The sequence below is a fragment of the Drosophila novamexicana genome, unplaced genomic scaffold (assembly GCF_003285875.2).
Source record: "Drosophila novamexicana strain 15010-1031.04,08,12 unplaced genomic scaffold, DnovRS2.1 tig00000485-arrow-pilon, whole genome shotgun sequence".
In the NCBI taxonomy this organism is placed as follows: domain Eukaryota; kingdom Metazoa; phylum Arthropoda; class Insecta; order Diptera; family Drosophilidae; genus Drosophila; species Drosophila novamexicana.
Window position 1 is genome coordinate 3,180,729 of NW_020824808.1, and position 22,975 is coordinate 3,203,703.

A 22,975-nucleotide genomic window follows, 5' to 3' on the forward strand; every position below is an offset into this window, starting at 1 on the left:
CCACGTGACCGGATGCATGTCCGTGCCCAGAGTTTGGGCTCGCATAAAAACTCATTTAACTGGCATTTGCATTTAGAGTGCATGTTCAAGCGTTGTCCGGGCGAGCAATTCCCGCGCCCTTTACGCCACGTTTTTGTTGAGCCTTTTGGTCCTTTTGGCAAACGTTTTCTGCATAGGCCGTAGACAAATTGCAAGTGGCTTAGATAGAGGCGCTCACAAATTCCAATCAGGCGCATATGTAAATGCCCAAGCTAATTACATTTTGCAGCTCACAGATTTGCGGTGAGTCAATAAGCTGAATGCTGCAAATGCAATTGCAATCACACTCACATACAACCACACATGCATACACGTACATACATTTGATTAATTAACTTACATGATGCACCATGGCCTTCTGACAAATCGTATTCGCCTTGTGCGGCAGTCCATTCTTTTTGGCCTTCGCTGCAAAACTCGGCGGCAGTCCGTGCCTTGTGGCGCCAATGTCCTCGTAATCGGATGACGGACTCGGTGACAGGGACGGCGACTCACCAATGCCGCCGCTAAGCGTGCGGTATCTGGCGGTGCAATTGTTGGTGCCAATCTGTGGAAGACGAGGCAGAAGCAGTGGCAGAGCATGTTAAACGCGTTTCATATTAAACAGACGAGTCAAGTTGGGTTTGCAAATAAAATGGCCAGCAGGGAAACAAGTGCCGGCACATCGACATCGTTTAGCTGGCTTAAGTGGCTGCCCTGGGAGCTGCCATTGCTCCAGTCAAAAAGGAAAACTAAAAAGCTTTTCCAGTTTTTATGCTCGCATACAGTCTACGTGCATTTTGTTGTTCTTCCTGGTCGTTCAGTTCGTTGCCAACTTTGTTTGTCACTAAGTGCACTTAATCAATTTAGACGACGCATTGAGACGCACACACACACACCTACTTACACATGTATGTGTGTGTACAACTTAAATGAGCTGCTTCGTCTAATGGCTTTTTCCTTACTCACCGAAACTGTGCTCAGCCTGGAGGTAACGCTTTGTAAATCCGAAATGGAGCCCGCATAGTCGCCGCTCTCGCGATCATGAGACCTGTAAAGGCAAAATCAGAGCTGGGGATAAATATAGTCCATTTAGCGATCATTAACAGCTTCTATAAGCTGAATAGGTAACTACTTCAGTTATTCTCTATGGTAAAGAACTTATCTAGGTAAACGTATTTAAATAATATTTGGTAAAAGAAAAGTACATACATGTACAAAAGCTATATATAGCGTTCTCTCACTTTTTGCCAAACCAAATCCAAACCTTAATTAAAACCTATTTTTCATACTTCGAGCCAGAAACTGGAACTAAAGCCAAGCCCAAAGGCGGTGCGCAGATTTTAGCCGACAACTGGAACAACGCTACTTTTTTAATCATTTTAGTTTTATATGTTCCTATTAAGTTATTTGTCTCGGTCTAGTTCCTTACCTTTTATGTAGCTTAACATTTGTTTTAACTTACAACTTTTTAAAGAACCAACTTCTCAACTTCTTCTATATTTCACAAAACTTTTAGCTAGCCCTCAATTGGACCTGCAGCAGCTCTCAGCTCGTTGAGATCTAAGCAAACTATTTAAATTATATACCAAATATTTGCTCATCTTCACCTTGAGGAGCCAGCAGCTGCCAAAGAAAACTGACGAAAGTTGAGCAGGGTTATACCGTATACCGTTCGTATTCTGTATTCTGGCTAACACTTGAAAAGCTTTATGGTAACCGTTTTGATTTCAAACCAGAATTTTGTTGCTGCTAAACAAATATGTGTACACAAGGCCAACAACAACAGCAATAATAACACTCGGCACAAAGGTCTCGGGTCCACAGGCAAGCAAAAGCTCATATAAATAAATATTTTATACCTTTTTTTCGACTACTTCTGTTTCTTTTCTTTTTTATTTGTTGTGCCTGGGCATTTGACTTTAACACTGTTGAGATTTTCACTTTTGGCTGTTGTTCGTTTTTCGCTTTTTCGCTTTTTCCATTTCCATTTTCATTTATTTTTCTATTTTTGTTCTTTTATTTGGCAAAGAAAGTTTTTGTTTTGGACCTGAGGGCGCACAGGGCGTATAAGTTATTTCACCACGTCTTTTGTATAGTTGGCCGGTGCGTACGTGTGGAAAACGGTTCTCCAATTGGCAACTGGAAACTGGCAACTGGTAACTGACGACCGACTGGCGACTGGCAAGTCTCGACTGTCGACTGTCCCGGCTGATTGACGAGCCGTGTTGCACAGTGTTCTGGAGCCGCGTTGAAGTAGCAATAATGCCAATTCATTCAAGTGTCCTCGCTGTCTGTGTGTTTGGCCAATATTGCAGACGTCGACGACTTCTTATTAGTTTGGGGCCAGCTGACTGACACGCCTCCCAGAAACAGACTCCCGATTCGGCCGCCAGCCCGCTTCAACGCTCCATCCACCTGACAGTCCATGTTTTATTCTTTGTGGCATGCGTAACAATATGAAATTGATGACTTTCGCTCCAATGCGCTGCGATATGTTGCAAGCAGTCGGTCAGACAGGACACTCAAAGAGTCAGTTTGTCATTCATTCATACACTCATTCATTCACTCATTCACTCGCCCGCTCGCTCGTTCGTTCATTTGTTTGGCTCGTTTATTCATGTGGCTGCAAAATGTTGATAACGGCACTAATGAAGTGAGGCTACCTTTTTATTTGGGGGGGCTGGCCTGTTGTTCGGGTCAATCCTTTTGCGCACCTTTTCATATTGACAAATAAATTTGAGGCTTCCGAAGGGGGCAGCTACGGGACAGCAATTGAGCTGCTTGATTGCTTTGCTTTGCTTTGGCTAGATTCGATTTGGTTTGGTTTGGTTTGGCTTGAATCGGTTCGGTCAGCTATTAGTGTTGGGTTGTTTACAGAGCTAAATGTTTGGCCTTTTCATGCCACACTGCACACATTTGTGGCACATTTTGTGCTTCACTGAGCTTTCCTGAGCAGCGCTTTGAAGTGGTCAAAGGGTTACGGCTGAGCCACCCTGCAAGTGCCAGATATAACCCGACAACTGCCCGGCATTCATCTTACCCTACTTATATATCTACTATACGTATTTATATTTTTTCTTTTTGCCATCGCCTGTTGTTGCTTTTGTATTATTAATGCGTTGCCTTTGGCCCCACAAATAATAATGGCAATCAGCAAGACCCTATTCTCAACCACCCCAACCTGGACACTTTGGCAACACTCACCTGGCATGCGTTAACGGTATTATTGTCGGCGGATTTGGCGGCTGCTGCGGCACGATAAGCCCTCTTCGCGGCGGTCCGCGTTGCGGTAGTGAAATATCTCCGGCGGATCTTAATGAAATTACGCCCGTGCTCTCGCGGTTGTTCGAGAAGCGCACGCGGCCACCCTGAAAGTTAGAGAGAGAGAGAGGAGAAGAAAGTTGGTGAGTGAGACAGAGATATGAGAAAAGTAAGCGAAACATGCGGATTAGCGCTCAAGTAGAATTTGTTGCACAGCAGCAGCAACAACAAATTATGAAAAATTAACAAAGTTATAAAACTTAATGCGCCGCGCGTTGCTGCTGAGTTGAGTTTACTTTTGGGCCGTTGTGGCTATGGTTGTTGTTGCTGCTTGTTATTGTTGTTTGGCAGAGATTTGCTGCTATTGCTGGTTGTTGGCTGTTGGGCTTTTTTGCCTTATTTTTATTTTGCTTGGAATTTTAAATTTAGTTTATTCGAACGCAGCGGAAATTGCAAAGTTGTTTTTTAAAATTTGAAGCAATGCCACATACACACCCGTACACACACGCACACACTTCTCAATTACATCAACTTTCAGTTTTTGACGCAATTTGTGGCGACATGTAAATTGCAAAGTTTTCGGTGCATGTATACTTGCTGCTGTGGCATGCTTCATAAGGCCAGTTGCTGTCCACAGCAAAGTTGCGAGTTAGTGGCTGGCAGGCGCATAGATAATGAATATGTTGCGAACTTTTTGGCATGCTGGCCCATCATCAAAGCTCGAATGCTAATTCCATGCATTGGACTCTTATTTTGTGTGCTTGGGGTCCCATTAACATGGGCCAAGCTGCGGTTCGCTGGACAACAACAGCAGAAGCAAATAGGGACAATTGTGCGCTTCACATTTTTATGGACAGGCTGAGGGCAGAGTGCTGCGCAAACCGCAAAAAACTTTTTGCTAAACAAATTTTTGTTCCTCGCTAAAGTTGTTGCTGTTGTTCTTGTTGTTGCAGATCCTTTGCGTATTGCCACATCAAAGCGAAAACTGAAATTGAAAGGCCACAAGGGGCGGCTCAAGCATATCGAAGCCGCGCTGCTGAGTGATTTCAATTGACTAAGAAAACAAAATTTCTGCGTTCGCCCCAAAAGCGATGGGCGCAACCCCCAGCACAAGCCCAGGCCCAATTCAACCCCCTCTTAGGCGCAGCAACAAAAGCGCAACTTCTGTGCATATCACAAGGCAAATAAAAGAAAAATTGGGAAAAAGTAAATTTTATGCAAAGCCTGAGGAAAAGTCTCAAGACGTCGTCGCCGGGTTGAGCAAGTCAACAAGAATTATGCACTTTTTGACTGTCAATAAAAATAAAGTCAGTTGAAGTTCAACTCGCAGTCGCAGTCAAAGTGGAAGTCGCAGAGGCAGTTGCTGTTGAGAGTTGTCGAGAAAAAATGCCAAAGGACATACAAATCGAAGTTGGAAATCAATGCGCAGGCAAAATATATTCAGCGTATAATTTAATAAAGCAAATAAAAAGAGAACGTATAAAAAAGAGCGACAGAGAGTGGAAGACATAGAGAAAGAGAGAGAGAGAGAGAGAGAGAGAGGGAGAGAGAGGGAATGCTACAAAGTGCTTTGAATCCGCTGAGAAATCAAAGCGACCAACAAGGCGTGGCACCGTCTCAGCTAGGATTAACAGCAAAGACGAATGTGCTGCATAAATCGAAAGGAGCAAAAGTAAAAAATAGAAAAAAAGAGACATTGTTGAGGGCAAAGAAACTGCCTCAAGCTATCAGGCGACTGCCTAGCAATTGTCCTCGCAACTGCAAATGCTACGGCAGCTGGCTTAAGCGACTGCCAATAAGTGGGCCCAAGTGCTTGGTGAACCGCGTGCATAAATCACAGACAAGCAGCAAATTCTGTTCCATACTACTGAGCATACACACAGGCTTAAACACACACACACAGCCACACACTTAGCCACACTTACCTGTATGGTAGCAGCTGGTCCACAATTGAGTCCGGCCATAAGAAAATCATCGGGATCGCTCTCGTAGGGCGGCTCATCGTACCAATGACCTTGATGGTGCAGCGCACTGACCGCATAATGTGCACCACCTGCCACACCACCCACTGCTGCAACGCCCGGACCACTCCTCAGTGCCTCATCGTACATGTACGTATCATCTGCAAAGGGATAGACTGTGAGGCGTTTTGCCATTTGCTTGGTGTTAGTCAGGGAGGATTGGATAGGAGAGGATTAACAGCGACATATAAATGGTCATTGTGGCGGTGCTTTAAACTTTTGCCCGGCAACACATGATATTTTTATACGCAACGTTGCATACGAAACTTGAAATGCCATTTGCCACAAAAAGTTGCACACTTGCACGGCGGCTGCTTTAGGTTGCTGTTGTTGTTGTTTTTGTTTTTGTTGTTGCTGCAGCCGGAAACGGACATAAGATTTTATGCTCGCTTATGCATGTGACGCTCGCCAGACGGCGCCACGCCCAAGGTAACGACATTTAGAGTAGACAGTGTTTTGGCTTGAGACAAGTTTTAAAGCAACGCCCGCCCCACCCTGCAATACTCAAGTGGCCAGGGCCAAGAGGCAATTGGTTTATTTAATTGAAATCTTTTTATACTTTTGTTGGTCTTTGAGGAAGCCCAGAGAGGTGTAGTGTAGGTAAACAACTTACCCGTGCGTCCCTCGCCACGACTCATTTGCAGTAGACCCTGGCGAATGTCCCGCAAGATCTGCAAGCATTATTAAGAACATATTTATATTATATTTTAAGCATTATAATATTGAATATTATGTACAATAAATCTCATGTGTGAGACTTCTTGAAATTTCATTTGTTGTCCCGTTACTATTAAAATAAATGCGGACTCCTAAGAGCTATAAGATTATATATATTTAAATAATGAGAGCTCTGGGCGAGTGCACAAATTCCCCAGAGTTTTGGCTTAAGTCCAGTTTAGGCATAAATGAGTGCACTTTATGAGCTTTGCCAAATGTGAGATGCGGCATGTAAAAGGCAAGAATTTTGTATATGGTACGCCAGCCGGGCGTAGGAGCTGGGTAGGTGCCACTTTGTCTATGTTAAAGAACGTGACTGCTGTGCACAATAAAAAGAGACCCGAGACGTACTCAGCATTGGCAGGCGATGAAGTTTCAGCTTATTCGTCAGCTGCCTGGCAGCTGCCTCTGGCTGGGAAGGATTTACTAGCTCGCTCTGCTCCCTTTCCTACTTTTCTTTCGAGCCAGCTGCAGCGGCAAAGGCGTTAAAATTACAAAATTCCATTTGAAAACTAAAACAATTTGAACAGAGCAGTAGCACAACTGAATTGCTCCTGCTACTGCTGCTGATGCTGGTTGCTGCTTGGTTGGTTGAATGTCCTGCAACATAATAGCGCAATATGTGCTGCATACTAATTTAAGAACATGCCATGTGTGTGTGTGTGTGAGAGAGAGAGTGTGTGTGTGCCTAAAAAGGATGCCAGGGCCGGGCTAGCGAAATGGAAACAGCAGCAGAAAGTAGTGTAAAAATTAGCTAAAAGCTTTTTCGGGCAGTAGCATTAAAAATGCATTTAAATGGCAGCAACGGCCACAAGAGGCAGCAATGCCAGCAGCACCACGAACAACAATTGCCTCTGCCTGCCACAGCTATGTTGTAAATTTATGTAGCAAGACTAGTGCATGTTGCTTAAGGCTGTGATTAGCCCAGCTCTGGAGCCGTGCTTAATTGACTGCCCGATTGTTGGCACAAATTATTGGCCAGCAAACATTTGCTTTTGGCCGGTCAGAGGTTGTCGCTCTGTGTTATTATAAATATTTCATAAGCATGAACAATTTCTTTTCTTTTTATCGGGTCTTGTTGTTGTCACTGCTCTCGGCGCTTGGCGAAGCAAGAGATGGAAAATAAGCAGCCCCTGTACAGGCTTCGGATCCGGATGCAGGCACTGACAGAGGCACATACAGCAGAGACCCAGTCACAGGCACTGGCAACAAAAACAGCAATTACAATTAGACAAACAGCAAGTTGTTTGCACAAGTTAAGCAGCAACTACAGCAGCAGCAGTAACATTGCTATATGTGTACGTGTGTGCGTGTGTGTGAGTGTGTGTGCTTTTCATTTATGCACAAAAATTATTGCCTTTGCTTAGGCGGACACGTCGTCGACATGCAAACAGACATATTGTCGTGCACTAAACGCATGTGTGTGTATGTGTGTGTGTGTGCGCGCGTGTATGTGAGCGTGAGCGTGTGCTTTTGGTAACTGCAAGAATTATGCTTTGCAATTCGGCCCGCAAGAGCAGCAGCAGCAAAAGTATGCTACGAAATTGTAGAGACTATTTGGGCTTAGTCGGGCAAAATGAAATAACGACTGCCCGTCGGAGCTGATCACTGAGGCTTTGTATAATTAACTGTGAATATGTGTTGTGCACAGCGAAGTTTCGATTGAAAATCGGATAAGTATAAGAGATGTTCTTATCAACTCCACGTGTCAGCATGTATAGAAAATGAAACTGTTGTGGGCTGGGCCTGGACTAGTTGTAAAGTACGTTGCGTATCTTTTAGCTTGAATATGTTGGATGCAGATATCTACTTCTGTATCTATCTATTTGTATATATAAATATTTTTTTTTTATATATATTGATAGATATACAAATATATAAATATATAGAATTACAGGAAATGATACTAGTTAAAGGATTCTGACATTCTTTTCTAAGCCTTAATTTTTTTCAATTTAGTTTCAGTTTTTTGTTCTTTTAATATTCTAATACTATATTCTTTTATTTTTCAATCTCTATTTCTTGCATTTTCTTGTATCCCACAATTTTTTTAATTTTTGTTATTTTATTCTTGTTTAATTATAATAAAATCTTTATAGGTAAATATATGATTTATATGAATAAACCGCAACAATAAAAATATTGTGTTTTAATTTTCTTTCCATAAATTGAGTAGAATACAAAATCATATTGGTATTTTCATGTTCTATTCAGTTTATGATTCATCTCAATTTTAATTAATTATATAAGTCTTTTCTATTTTTAAATATTCTTTATTGCTCTACAACATGTAATTTTATTATTGTGTATTCTTTTTAATTGAATAAAATCTGGACTGCGTCAATAATATTTTTATGTTGTGGGAAAGGCACCTTTTTGAAAGTCAAACAACATTTACTCAAGTCCTGTCACGCCCATTCATTACACAGATTACACGCACACACAAATTCAGACAATGTGTGCCACCTTTCGTGCATCCTTCGTTCGGTCCGGTGCTGTGTAAAATGTTGAAAATGTGGAAAATAATTTTTATGACAGACAAAAAGTTTATCATTTGCCACGTTACAGTTCATTGTTTTTGTTCTTGTTGTTGTTGTTGTGTGTGTTAGTACTTAAGTGTGAATACATGTGAGACAGTATGTGTGTGTAAGTGTATAAATAAATGTACGCCTGTGTCTGCTTTGCATGTTTTCGTACATTTGTTTTGCTAAACGCCACGCCCTACAGCGACCCGCCGCCCCCGGATCTACAGCAAAATAATTGCTATTTTTCACAAGGAATATTTTGATAGCTTTTCAAATTGGGTCTACAAATTCAAGAGTTTGTCCAGCATGTAAATATGCATGGTCGTAGGGGCTGTTATTAAACTGTGGGCTGAGTAAATGCTTTGGATATGGATTTTAATTTTCAGCAGCTGCTGATGTTTTATTTAGGCAAACAAAATGTTGTTAGTCCCAAGCACAAATAGCAGTAGCATCAACAACTACAACAATTGCTGTAAATGCTTGTTTATTTATTTTGCTTAAACTCCACATATTTAGTTGGACATATGCTATATAGTCGCATATGCTTGATTTATTTTTGGTTTACAATTGCAATTTTATTGTTTGCAATTGCATCAAATTGGAATTGGGCAAGACAAATTGATTGACAATATTTTCATATTGATGATAAAATTTTAATCAAGCGATATAGATATTGGTTAAGTACTGAAAATATTTGCTTACCTCTTCGTGTTCACGTTGAAATTTTTCCTTTTTGCGCATGGCCTCTTGCACTTTTAGCTGATAAAGACGAGAAATGAAAAAAAAAACAAAAAGAAATTATTAAAATAACAATATTTACTTTTCAAGAGCTGGTTGCTTTATTTATGAACATTTTAGCCCAAGTTAGCAACAGCAACAGCGGCAGCAATTGCAAACTTTAAAGTCTGCTTTTAGGTGCTCGGTCAAAGCTTTTGCTGGTGTGAAAAACATGCGTGAAATGTTGGCAAATGGCAAGTGGGCGTGGCATGAATAGTGGGCGTTACTGTATGCATTATGCAGCGCTTGCTGCTGCAGCTGTCGTGCTGCTGCTGCTGATGTTGTTGCTGTTGTTGTTGCTGTCTGTTTGTTGTCGCCGTTGATTGCATTTTGTTGCTTGTTTTTGGTTGCTCGGCGCTCGCTGCTCGCTGCTCGCGCTGTCATTAATAATGAATGTTGACGGCAATGAACTTTTAAATGTTGCATGCATCAACTTTGTGCTGCATTTTGTTGTTGCTGCTGCCATTGCAGGTAAACGTGCTCGGCAGCAACGGTTGCAGCTTTCGTGTTGAAATTGCATTGCAAATGCAACGGCAGCGAGGGTGCTGCACCAGACTGTGGAATAAGTAGGTGTGCAACATTCTTATTGTTGTTGCAAACAATTTTGAAGTAATTTTGTTTGCTGTGGCAGCTGTTGCCGCTTGCAACAAAAACAGCACCAAAATGCGTTGCACTGCATAAATATTTATGCAACTGCTGCTGCCGCTGCCGCTGCTGTTGCTGCTGCTGCTGCTCCTGCTTCTACCATTCTACCATGTAGTCCATACATATTTATTGCATACTTACTCTATGGATTGTCTCCTCGAAACTCTGCTGCGGCACGCCAGCGCCGCCGTTTATCATTTGAAAGTGTCGCAGACGATCGTTGGCCGCCTATAAAGTATGCAAATGAAAAGGTATCGATATCAATTAAAATTTCAATTTTGAAAACTCTTTCAATTTTTGCTGGCCAGCAAAGTTTCGGCTTCTTAACTCGTGGCAACTTCAGTGGCAGCTGCCCTTAAAATATGCACAAAGACCTTCAAAAGGCGCTGAGTGCGGTGAGTGCTCGAGATGACCCAGCAAAGAGACTCATAAATCAGTGTGGCGGGCTCCACGTGCTTTATCGCCATTACGACGCCATTTTGTATTTCACACCTTTCAGCCGGGCTTTAATTTTTAATTAATAACGAGTCAGGGCAACGAGGGTCGCGACCCAAGTGTTGAGAGTTGCGACCCTGCAACCCAATTCAGGGCACTCCAGTTCGCTCGCTCCTATTTCCACTCGCTTTCCCACTCCCACTATCACTCCCACTCCCTCTTCCTGCTGATGGCCATCTAATGCGTTTGTTTTCTTATCATAAATAGCAAATCAGCTGGGCGGAGTTCCAGGCGATGAAACACATGGGCCATGGCCAGGTGAGTGCTGTTTAATTATATTTTGAAAGGCAATTTTTTATATGTGGAAGGATGCTGCTACTTAGGCGCATATCCTTAGTCATTTCCTGCGCTTATCTGCTGCACGTAGCCCACGCCCCCCCCCCCCCCCCCCCCCTTGGCAGCCCTTTTAGCTCGTTCACTTCTTCATTCGCTCGCTTTATTATTTATTTTCAGCTGGCAGCTTCGTTTTTTATTCTGTTTTCTTTTTATACCCTAAGCCCAATGAAAATGGGTAAATAGGGTATAATGGTTGGGTTTAAATGTGTGTAACAGGCAAAAGGAGCCCCATATGATATATGTATTCTTCCCGTCTGTCTATTCGTGGGCTACAAACGCTTTCGATTAGAAACTGCTTATGTATTCAAGTATATTATGTGTAAGCATATTTGTCGAAATATATTTCATTTATAATTCATAATATCGTATTCAACTTTTCACCTCCCTCATTTCAGAGGCCCCTCTGCGCCTTGGGCCTTTAGGCCTCGGAAAATAAATACCGAACTTAATATGAAATGTTTGATGAAATAGTGATTCTCACAGCGATGCGTGTAGAGTATCTCCCAGTCGAGCACTCCCGAGAAGAGCACTATAACTGGTTTTTATTTTATTTTTTTTCTGCTTTTTTGTTGCGTTCGTGTGCTCGTTGCTTATGAAAAATTTATGCATGTCCTTGCTTATTTATGAGCGGCAACGACGTCCTGTAACGGCAGCGTTATCTTAGGCCACAGTTTCATTGCCAGGTGCACCCCCCAAGAATAGTGGGTGCAAAGTCTACTCAGAACTGCCGCTCGGCTCCCCAAAGGTGGCTGGGCTCTAATCAAAGGCGCTCAGCGCCTGAATGTATCCTTTGTGGAGAATGCGCAGATAAACTGGCTACATACCAGCACACAGTGCCACATTATGCTGTTGCCAAGAAAAAAGTGGCAATGTAGACATGGCCGCCAGGCAATGACAGCAGCAGCTGAGCAGCTGTGGAGCAGGAGTAGGAGCAGGAGCTGAAACAGCAGCGGGCACATTTTTAACCTTTTCAGCTGGCGTGGGATTTCTCGACGCGCATAAAAATTTACATGTCCCCGGGGCCAAGATTAAGTACAGCGGCATCAGCCAAGACGCAGTCACAGCAGCAAGTCATAAAACGACAAGCGAGGGGGTGATGACTGGCTAGTAGGGGGATAGAGTCAAGGAATTGTTACAAAACGAAATATTATGAAATGAACGAAGGACTACAACGGAGCAAAAACTCTGCGCAAATAAGTTGAAAGAATTACCGCAGTTGATTTAAATGAAAGGCAAAAGGACAAACAATTTGCTTGCGGTCATAAAACCAAGCACGAAAACGAGCTCAACTTGTACAAGTTGTAGCTGCAGTGGGAGGGGCACTGGGGGGTTTAGGGTCTTAGGTTGGGGATATAGACAGAAACTTACCCTGGCTTGTGCGCCATTTTGTTGATTGCTGCGATCCCTTCGATTGACAGTTTTTAAGCCTTTCAGCAATCGGGCCAACGTTGTGCGCTTCTTTGTCTCGCGTCCCTCTGTGTGTGTGAGTGTGTGTCGGTGTGAGAGTTACATTTAAAAAAAAAGACAGGGAATTGGTGAACTGTAAAGGCTTTTGGAAATTGAACTCACCTGCAGTCGGTGGAAACTCATAGAAATATGCGGAACGGGGACTCAGGCAGCTGCAACAGCAACAAGAAAAATATTTGATTATCAAAATTTCTGGAAAAAGTTCGTAAATATTGTAAATTCTTGAGAAACTAACTTTGTTGCAATCATTTCTCTCTCTCGCTCTCATTTTGTTCTACTCACTTTTGTTGCACAAAGTTGAGATGCGCTACATTTGGCGGGAGTGTCTGATGTTGTTGTGCTCCAACTCCGGGCTGTCCTCCCGCCTGTTGGCCTGGCACATTTGGTAGTTGTTGCTGCTGTTGTTGCAACTGTTGCTGCTGCTGCTGCTGTATGCTATGCTGCGTTTGCAACGTTTGCTGCTGCAACAGCTGCTGATGTTGTGTCAACCCGCCGCGTGCCACTCGCGGCGCAAAGACGCCATAGCCAAAGCCATAGATCTCATCCTCCTCCTTGTCGGACAAGCAGCTAGAGGGCTGTAAAAGGCGGGCAAGAGGTACTGTATATTAGAGACTGTATTTGCAGATCACATGCTAAGAATGCAATGAGTAAGCATGCAACATGCGGCAAAGGCAAAACAAAACGAAAACAAACAACACTAATTTACAAATATTTACAAAATCATTTTCGTAAATTTTATTATAATTCATAAAAACTATCTCTTTAAATTTTTAAATCATATTTTTCTGTTTGCCAAATCAACGCCAACATCAATAAATTTGATTTTTTTAAACCACTTCTGTAAATATTTAAATCAAATAATGTCATTTCTTTTTATTTGTTTTTGTTTTTTTTTTCTCGTTTTTTGTGCTAAGGGGCCCAGTCTGTGTTGTTGTTGTTCTTGTTGTTGTAGTTGTTGTTGTTGCTGGCATACATACCGAGTACTTTCCTGGCACATAAATTGGCTGACTATGACTATTGGGCAGGCCGGCGCCGTGCGTTGAATGGCCGCGATGGCCATGCTGCTGGCGATGTTGCATGCCGCCGCTGGCGCTGCCGCTACCGCCGGCGCTGCCGCTGAGGCCGCTGCCACCGCTGCCGCTGGCGCCGCCGCTGCTGCCGCCGGCGGGATGGAGCGGACTGCGCTCCGCCCATGCTGCTTGTCTAGCATTTTCTAAAGCACTCAAAATGTCTCCAAAGGGAGCCATTAACAATTCGCAATAGACGGATGCAAGACCCTCTAAATGGCCGCGTTGTCCATCCTGCAAACAAACAGCAAAACAGGCAGCAAAATGAAAGTTACATAAACGTATCCAACGTGGGTGGGCGTATGGTGGTGGTGGGTGGGTGTAAATGCGATTTGGTGCAGTTTTGAAGCGGATTGATGCAACCACTCGAAAGGATTTCAGGGTCTACGATTTACGATATTCTAATAACTAACTAACGATTATTATGAGCTGGTTAATGATGGTTATTGATGTTGGCGCTGGGCGATGGGCGTGGTGGACATTGTCGAGGGCGTGCTAGATGCTTAAATGCTAAATAATTGTTTAATTCGGCTTTGTTAGAGGCCAGGCCGTGTTAGTAAGTAAGTTTAAAGCAAACGTGTGTGGTTAGCTTCAGGCACAGCTTATGTAGTCAACAATATGGTTTCTACACTGAGTGTGTGTATTTGGGTGTGTAGGGGTGTGTGTGTGTGTACAATGCGCTTAACTCAAATTAGTTTGCCGCTTGACGCCAATTCGCGCAAATTATTAAGTCGAGGCCCCCTTAGGGCACTAAAACCGTTCGCCTAATGCACTTACAGCCTGGTCTACACTCGCCAGCCTCCCATCACCCACATCGTTTGTCTTGGCATAAATTATGGCACAAACTTGTGAGTGTGCGTGGTTCTGGTTGTGTGCTAGTCTCGACACACAACTGTAAAAAGCACCCCCTTCTATGTGTGTATGTGTGTGCAAATATTTACAGCTTGGCAGGCAGTTGCCTAGTGGCAGTAAATTGCGTAACCCAACTCTGAATCCCCTTTCCGACAGCCAAAAAACAAGAGAGCGATAAAATTGTTAAGCAAGAAGCGGCGCTAAATTACGCAACATGCACACAATAAACACACCAGTGCACACAGACACATGGCGCAGTGACAAGCAAATGATTTTTATCCAAGGACATGAAATTGGCGCCACGCACTTTTTCCGCTGCATACCTGCAGGGGCCACTTTTGCACACTTGGAAGTGCCGCTTGGGGCCATGCTGAACTCTTGACATTGTTGCCAGGGCTACCAGAACGAACGTGGGGCAAACGCTTACCGCGCTGGCATCAATCAAATATGACACGCATTAAAATTCTCACGCTGCCTCTCACACATGCGTGTGCTGCAGGAAATTGACAGCCTGTGTGCCCCTCCCCATCAGACACCTTCAAGCGTGCCCACTCCTCTCCTCTTCAAGGCTCTACTCATTGATGCGACACGCTGCGCATTATAAAATGTCTGCGCCTCTGTGTTTTATGCCCTATTTATAGTTGAATTTTATGCCGCCACCTGGCTATATTCCTAGGCAAAACACACACAGCTCTCAGTGTGTGTATGTGTGTGTGTGTGTGCGAGTGTGTGTGTATTGTGCAATTTACCAGGAAATTGCTGCGTTTAGCGTAATTTTTGCTACTTATTGCCTCTTGGCACCCCGCGCAAAGCCTTTTTCATTCTAGCCTTTTGCCCGCTCGAAGGCTCTTTCTTTCCGTTTTTTCCTCTTTACTGAGGTAATTTTTACATTGTGCGCTTAAGGCGCCAAAGGTGTTGGTTGTTGTTGTTTGCTTGTTGCCATTGCCGCTTGACTGTTTGACTTTTTTTTTATTAAGGGCGCTCGTTTGCCAGAAAAGTGTCAAGTTTTGATGGGTTTCCCACGTGTTTTTTTTTTTTTTTTGGGGCTTTTTATGCGGCAATACCTGAAAATTTTCATTTAAGAATAGAACCCAGAGATTGGCCGAGAGGCAGAGATAAAAAGAAACGCACTCTTTAATGATGTTGCAAGCTGGAAATTTAAAGCTGGATATTAGCTTAAGTTGGACTTGTGAGTTTACTGCCTTGATTTAAGTTGATTTTTAGTATTTGATTATAGACTCCTAAGCGCGCATTCATTGCGATAGACACATAATTTATATATGCCCGAGTAAATGTAACGTTCATTATGCATTCTGCACAAATTTATTATGCAATTCCAAGCTTATGCGAGGCACAGAATCAATTTCATAGCCGGCAAGCTTATTATACAAGAATATATATGGACATATATGTTATGTATGGATGTGTGCAGCTGTGTGGCTTTTTCTCGGCTTGTCGGTTCGTCAGATAACAGAAAAAAGTCATAAAGTCATTTGCAATTTGTAGCAAAAGCAAAGCAAATGGGAAATGACAGCAGCCAGATATGCCACAGCATAGAGATATATATACATATGTATATATACATATATCTGCTGCTCAAGTGAATCCATGAAATGAAAAACTACGAACAACATCTCGCAGAGAACCAAAATAACTGTCGCAATAAAATAATTTATTGAAGTTTTGCAATACCAGCGACAAATGCAATAAAGTGCAAAACTGCGCGGGGCTCACATGACGTATGCGTTATAAATTTATTTTCAATGCTTCGGCAGCAGGAACAAAATAAATAAAAAAAATATAAAATAAAGAAGCTGCTTCCATTGGCAACTCTTGACACACATCCACAAAGATGCGAACCGCAGCTAGCAAAAAATGTGCGAAAATGTTGCAGACTAGGACGCACACACACTCTCACACAGACAGCAGTTAGTTAAGTATAGCAGCAGATAGGATAAAGGCTAAAGTAATGTATGAGTTTAACGCCCTCACGTATTTGACGGCAGCGACAGGACAGCTGAAAAAGTTGTCTACTTATGAGGCAAGAATATGTTGCCAGCGCAAGGATATTGACAAGGAATCGAACAAGCTGGCAGGCAGCATGCAGTGAGATATATATATGTATAATATATATATACATTTATATATAAATCGAACGCATGCTTGTGCCAGGATTCGGCAACGACAGCAGCGGGTGAAGAAAACTTTTGGCAGCGAATTTTGTTATTGCCAAAGGAGCCCTTGAGCTGGCCAAATGACTTTGTTTATATGTTGTACTATGTATTTAGTAATCAGCTTTCTGGCACAGAACAGCGAATTATTTGAGCTGAGGCTAATAACTTTTGACATGCGCTTCTAAGTGCCACTAAGCAGTGGGCGTGGCGTGATATGTAGAATGGTTGAATGCGAGCTGCTCTATACGTTTGCTCATTAGGTGCCGCAGTGCCGCAAAGTCGCTCAAGCCTGTCAATTTTTTGCGCAAACTTGGCACTCGATGACGACGGCCAGCTGCTAATTGATGACATTGCTCTTGTTGTTGTTGTTGTTGTTATGGTTGTTGTTGTTTCTCTCATGCTGTTGCTATTGTTGCCTGCAAGCGTTTAATGAGCAAACAGAACGCACGCAAAATTACAAAGAAGCAACGTCTGTCTGGTCAGCCCGTATTTACACAAGACTTCAAGCCGCATGCAAACACCAATTAGAGTGACCGCAATGCAAACAAAGGTATCAATTAAGGGCCAGTCAGAGCGGCCACCCTTCCTCTTGCTCTCCCAATCTTTTCTACTGACAGCTAGCTGTTTAAACGGCTTAAAGCATTATGGCCTCAGACAGTGTGTCTGGTAAATGGAATGCAAGTCAATTTACGCTCAAGTCACACTCATCGCACAGCTCCAACCCAGACCCGTTTTTGAGTAGTGTGGTGTAGTCATAACAATCAGTGGCACTGCATCCTGTTTCCGTAATGCCGGCGCGTAATCAGCTAAAAGAAATCAACTTGAAATGAAGCATTCACTGAGAAGTTGATGTCTCTGTCAGGAAATCAACAGCAGCAGCCGCCGCAGCGGCAGCAACAATTGCCGGCAGGCAGCACTTAAGGGTTAATTCCATAAATTGTAGATCAAAGCATTCGCCAGCGGCTGCGTGGCTGGGGCTTTGGTCGCGTTCAGGCATTTGCCCTGCAGTTGACAATTTTTGAGAGTCAGTGATTTGTAAATAATCCTTTTATAAGCACAATGGCTGCTCGTTAACGGCAAATGAGTTTTGACATGCCCAGTGGACAACTAGAAACCCCATCCAAACCCCACCCAACCCCACCGTAACACCCATGCCCGCTGCTTATCCCGCTGACAATCTGAGAACGAGACTTTGAATAATGCGTGGCCATTAGCACAGTCGTTGTATAGCTGTTGTTGTTGTTGCTGTTGTTGCTGTTGTCGGCAATTTAAGGCAACACATTTTGTGCTGCCACTGAACTCGCACCCTGCCCCACGTTCATAGTTTTTGCTAGATGTTCGGTGTTAATATGCGGCATACATGCAAAGTTTTCAGCTGTTGCGCGTCGCGTTTCGGCGTCTCGCCGCGCTGCTCGCCAAGGTAATGCAACGCTTTGCCGCTTTCCACTTGCCATACTAAGGAAAAAGGTATTTTGTACAATATATGCGACTATGTTAAGTTGTTAAAAAGCACAAACTTGTTCACTGGCGAAATTCATTAGTACACATACACACACACACACACACACACTTGTGTATAGATAAACGGAGTGGGGCAGCTAAACGGAAACTGTGCAGGTCCTGACTGTTGCCTGCTGCTGCTGTGAGTCAGCCCGAAAGTATTTTCTAATTAAATACTCATGTTTTACAATATGACGCTGACATTTTGCGGAAATGCCTTTTAATTTTACATTTGAGATGCGAACACTGCGCACACATGTGCCCCAGCGTTTTGCTTTTAACTCATATTTGTAGCTGCCGTTGCCGCTGTTCAGTTTAATTTGGCAGAAATGAGTTTTAGTTTTCATTTCAGCTTTTTGGCCAAGCTGCCGTGTGTGTGTACGTGTGTGTGTGTGTGTGTGTGTGTGTGTGCCGGCTGCTGCTTTGCGCTTTTGCTGTATCATTTCCGTTGCGCACTTTTGAAAAGAACAACCCTCACCCCAACCCAAGCACACCCACACCCGCACTACAATTAACAACCCTTACACGCGCTCCTCTAGACATTAGCAGCAAATAATTTAATTTCTCATTTTCAAGTTAAAAGTGCTTGGGCGTAGAGAAAAATCATTTAAAAAAGAAGTGCGCGGGCGGCGGATGATGGCAAATGAAAAATTACGCATACGCCACGTTTGACATAAAATTGCGCATGATGCGAGAGTCAGCAGAGCAAATATGAAGTCAAATAGGCAAATGGCAAATGGCAACAGGCAACTGGCAACAGGCAACAGGCAACAGACAACAGACAACAGACAACAGACAGCAGACAACGGGGCAAAGGGGAAACGTGCAACGTGCAACGCCAGCTGACAGCAGACAGCCGCCGCTGGCAACACTGGGACTGCATTACATTTCAATTTCCAGTTTATTTTTCACTCCGCTTTCCTTTTAATTTCTGTTTTTTTTTTTTTTTTTTTTTTTTTGCCATTTAATTTTAATTCATTTGCATTGTCTTTTATGACATTGCACGATGCGATGCTCACTGCTGAGCGTCCTTTGTCTGCTTTGCGTGCGCCAAACGGAATGAAATCAGCCATAATTAGCATAATATTTCATGCTTAATGTAATTTAAGTTGACAAAAAAGAAATGCAAAAATGACAAGCTTCGAGTGACAGGCATGCAACAGCAGCAATCCCAGCCTGCAACACCCTGTTCAAGCCACACCAAATTGCCGCTTACCGCGTACGACAATGCAACGCCCCGACTCTGGGCCGGGTCTAAAGGGTTGCCGTCATTTGACATATGCGCAGGCAAAGTGCACCGTTTGATTGCTGCCAACTCGCCTGCCTCCCTTCCTTGCCGGGCGATCAGTGTCTAGCTGCCTGTCACTGCTCGATGGATGGCCGCATTCTACACGTGCAACATGCCACATGCTGCGTGCCGCGCCGCCCCAAGGGCTGCTGTCTTTGGCAATTTATGCGTTTGCTGACGCAATTATGCGAAATTTTTGCACAGCATGAAAGCGATGAGCGTGGCTAAGCGTTTTAAAGTTTTTGTTCAAGCCATAAGGGGGGATGGGTGGCGGGCGGGGCTTTGTTTTTCAGCGTAATTTAATTACATTTCTGTGGCCACAGGCAGACGCTGCCACCGCGCTCTCTAACCCCGTCACACGCACCATCGCATTTTCTGGCCATTTGTGCTGCTCTTGCCACTTGGTGCGGCAATTTAAATTTTGTGGGCGAACTGCTTGAGGTCATATTAGAACCAAATTAATGTTGTTTTAATTGTAAATGAGTTTGCAATGGCCAGCAGAGCAGGGTGCCACAGACCAGCGGTTGGAATTTAAATTTGTTGGATTTCAAATAATTTGTAACTATTTATAAATCATTATAATATAAATTTTGTTCGTTTTTTTACTGGCTGAAAATGAATTCTCATTGTAACTATATTAATTAAAACTATGACTGCTCAGTAAACATTCTATGCAAAAACTAGCCCGAAAACTCGAAAAAAGATGCCACCAATTACGCCTTGTAATTGGCCTGGTCTACCCCATATTCAGCGCCTTGTGTCTCTAATGATTTATTTTTCCCTTTCGAAAACATTTGCCGTGGCATCTCCGCAAATTGACATTAAATGCACAATCGATCCGGAGAAGACAGGCCTGAAAAAAAAAAGAAATACTAATCTTCCACAGCGGCAGTGGCAATGGCGACAACAGAAAAAGTAGGCGTTACTCTGTGAGCTGACAGCATGAGAAAGTGCCAAAATGACTAACGCACAGTTTCGTGTTTTGGGGATAGAACATCAATGCCCTGGCCCTGACTGGCAGCCAGACAGATTGGGTTTCATTCGGCTGTAACGGACACAGTCAGATACAACCAAACAGTAGCAAATGCCAAACGTATGCAGTGTGCCAACAATTTTGGCCAAATTACATTTCAACACAGCCTTTTGTTTGTACAGTTACAATGTGTTTTATACCCTTTGATTTTGATGCAATAATAGTTTTGTCATAAAGTATGTGCAATGTATTAATGTATTAATTTAGAAAAAAATAAAAATGCAAATGTCAATATATGATTTTACAAATTACCTTAATGTATATGTATTTACTTATACATATATCTTAGATATAAGATACCTAGTATGTCTGTATTCTATCTTAGATACATTCTCAATAAGCCCTTTAAGGTCATTTTATATGTACTTTAGGAGAAGTGCATTTTTCATTTGAACCTTTAAAGGCTTCGTTCCGAAAATTCAAAATGAAATTGTAGAATATATACCGAGAGCGTCTTGGTTTTTACCCAAACTGAGCTCTCCTCGAAGTACTACGTTAATGTATTCTCCCTTATAAAAAAGGAGAGGCTGGCTATTATAAAGAAACTAGTCTTAAGAGCGTTTTATGACAGCGGGCAGTAAGTCCAAGCTGGTGGAATCAACTTCTAATATAATATAGTTTCTGAGTCTACAATCGGTCCCAAGATATACTTATCTTATCGTTTTGATGTATATCTGAATGAATACAGCTTTCATTTGGCATTTGTGTGTTTAATTTATCATAAATAGAGTTTAAAAAGTTGAATTACTAGCTCTGCAAGGACATTGAATATTCGGTATTGGCCAGCTTAGCGTGTTTTCTTATTTCATTTTACTTTGCAGTTTTTCTTTTTTTATTTTGCTTCAGTCGGTCGGTCAGTGAAAGAGAATTTCCACATTTGGCACATCAATGTCAAATTGAGGCATCGCTTCGACGGGCCGAGGCCAACGAATGGGCTGCCAGGAAATTGGCAAAAATGTGCGTGTGTATCTGTTGTGTGTTCGTGTGTGCGTGTGAGTGCTTGTGCAGCAAAGTAGACATAAAATGAAATGAACAAAAAGATTTCTATCGAAACTCAGACGCTCAGCCCATTCGCCGGCCAACGGAATGGTCAAAGTTGCTTAATATGACAGCCCCTCATGGAAAGGGGCTGGCAGAGCGTGTGGGGATCCAGAAACAAATGAGTGTGTAATAAACGTGGCCAGCCTGGGCAGGGGTACGGCTAAAGTTTGAGCATAAACTGCAATTGCCAGCAAACTAAGAAACGAGCTCGCGTCGCCTCAAAGCAGGCTAGAACTTTTCCCAGCCGCTCGCTAATGGCAATGAGGCGTGGGTGGTGCGGCGGGTGGTGTGTGGTGGGTTTTGCTTGTTAAGCCGCCAACTTCTTTGTCATTTTGCTAAGTCCGGCCTGTGTGCGTTGGCTATCTGATTTTACCCCACTCAACGCTTGGCTGGCTGCCTGGAGTCCACAGCCAAAGCGTAAGCAGATGCTAATCGGAGCTCTTCGTTCTGAACGCTTAAAACAATTTTCTTTGATGCGGCCCAAAGTCCTGAGTCCAGACACGGTTCCACAGCAATCCAATTGACTTCATTTGTCCAGCTAAAGAGCAAAAGACTAAATGATAAAGCGCTCCAGGCACCCGGATTGGACAGAGTCCATTTTCTATATAATAGCCTGTCACACCCTCGAGTCATATTTGCAGTTAACCGCACACAACAATGGGCAGCGTTTTGATGAATTCATCTGTGACGCACCCCCATGCAGCACATATGGGCGGGCGGGCTTGTGGAACATCAGTGTGGCTGGGCATATGAATTGATTTGCTGTCAGCGTTGGCGGCGGCAGTGGCAGCAGCAGCGGCTGCATGCACGACTTGCTTCGGCGACGTCCTCATTATGCCGCACATATGGCCATGTGAACGTTGCCGATGCCGCCACCACGTTCCACTTAATATGCGCAGGCATGTGGCAAGATTTGGTTGCAACCACCAATGAGCCTGGCAGCATTTAAGCCCCAAGTCTTTGTCAAGCTTGGCATTTGTCGTAGCCTTCCCATTTTCTTTCTTTTTGATATTTGCCCAATTTTGCGCATTTGCCTAGAAATGGGCATACAATAGGGTTGTCAAGTTCTTTGCTTAATGTACAAATTATAAATAATAATAGTTGTTGAAATAAATAATACGTTTATGGGCGTAGAATCAACTGAATTATCTGTTGTTGTCTTACTTATTGATAACAAAGGAATTTAATATATGTCGATAGCAAATGAAAAATTGTGGACAACTATTTACGCATCGGCAAAGATTGTTTCATCTTTTATAAGCTGCGATAAAATACTATCGATAATGTTAAAATAGGATTATCATTACAGCTTTTAGCAGTTTTCCAACACTGACCACAACTAATTATAAGTTGAGAGCTAAGGCAAAACCCATCGATGTAGTTTTAATTTGCACAAAACTACGCTTCGCTGTGCTGAGAAGCGTGAGCTAATCTTCAGTTAGTGACATCATCAGATACGGATAGAGTTGCTAGAGAGTCTGCAGTGTTGTCAGTTACTAAGTTTTTGCTGAAGCCAAACAACCTGTCAACATTTTAATAAAACTCTCAACGCTCAAAAAAGTACCAGAAATTGCTACCAAAATATTTGTACAAAATTAAAAAGGCAAATGAAGCAACAGCGGGTGGTTGCGTTTCGGAGTTGGCCAATAAAACTTTCTTCATCAAGTCAACAGCACTTGGACAAGCGGCGCCTAAAACTATGCTTAATTTTTCATTTTTTTTTTACCAACTGCGGATGAGCTTCGAAATCTGTGT

The 22,975-nt window shown here is 43.0% G+C and overlaps 1 protein-coding gene across 1 annotated transcript in view; it reads right to left on the bottom strand.

The window, feature by feature from the left end:
• Positions 1-22,975, bottom strand: part of LOC115761787 (sterile alpha motif domain-containing protein 5) — a 126,080-nt gene that overhangs the window by 4,042 nt on the left and 99,063 nt on the right. The window contains exons 3-13 of the mRNA XM_030703722.1: positions 13,243-13,566; positions 12,548-12,840; positions 12,368-12,417; positions 12,167-12,273; positions 10,109-10,195; positions 9,248-9,304; positions 5,917-5,974; positions 5,208-5,419; positions 3,226-3,389; positions 988-1,069; positions 380-586 (exon numbers count right to left, since the gene is read on the bottom strand). Coding sequence (XP_030559582.1) covers positions 380-586; positions 988-1,069; positions 3,226-3,389; positions 5,208-5,419; positions 5,917-5,974; positions 9,248-9,304; positions 10,109-10,195; positions 12,167-12,273; positions 12,368-12,417; positions 12,548-12,840; positions 13,243-13,566 — 1,641 coding nt within the window. The remainder of the gene's footprint in view (positions 1-379; positions 587-987; positions 1,070-3,225; positions 3,390-5,207; positions 5,420-5,916; positions 5,975-9,247; positions 9,305-10,108; positions 10,196-12,166; positions 12,274-12,367; positions 12,418-12,547; positions 12,841-13,242; positions 13,567-22,975) is intronic.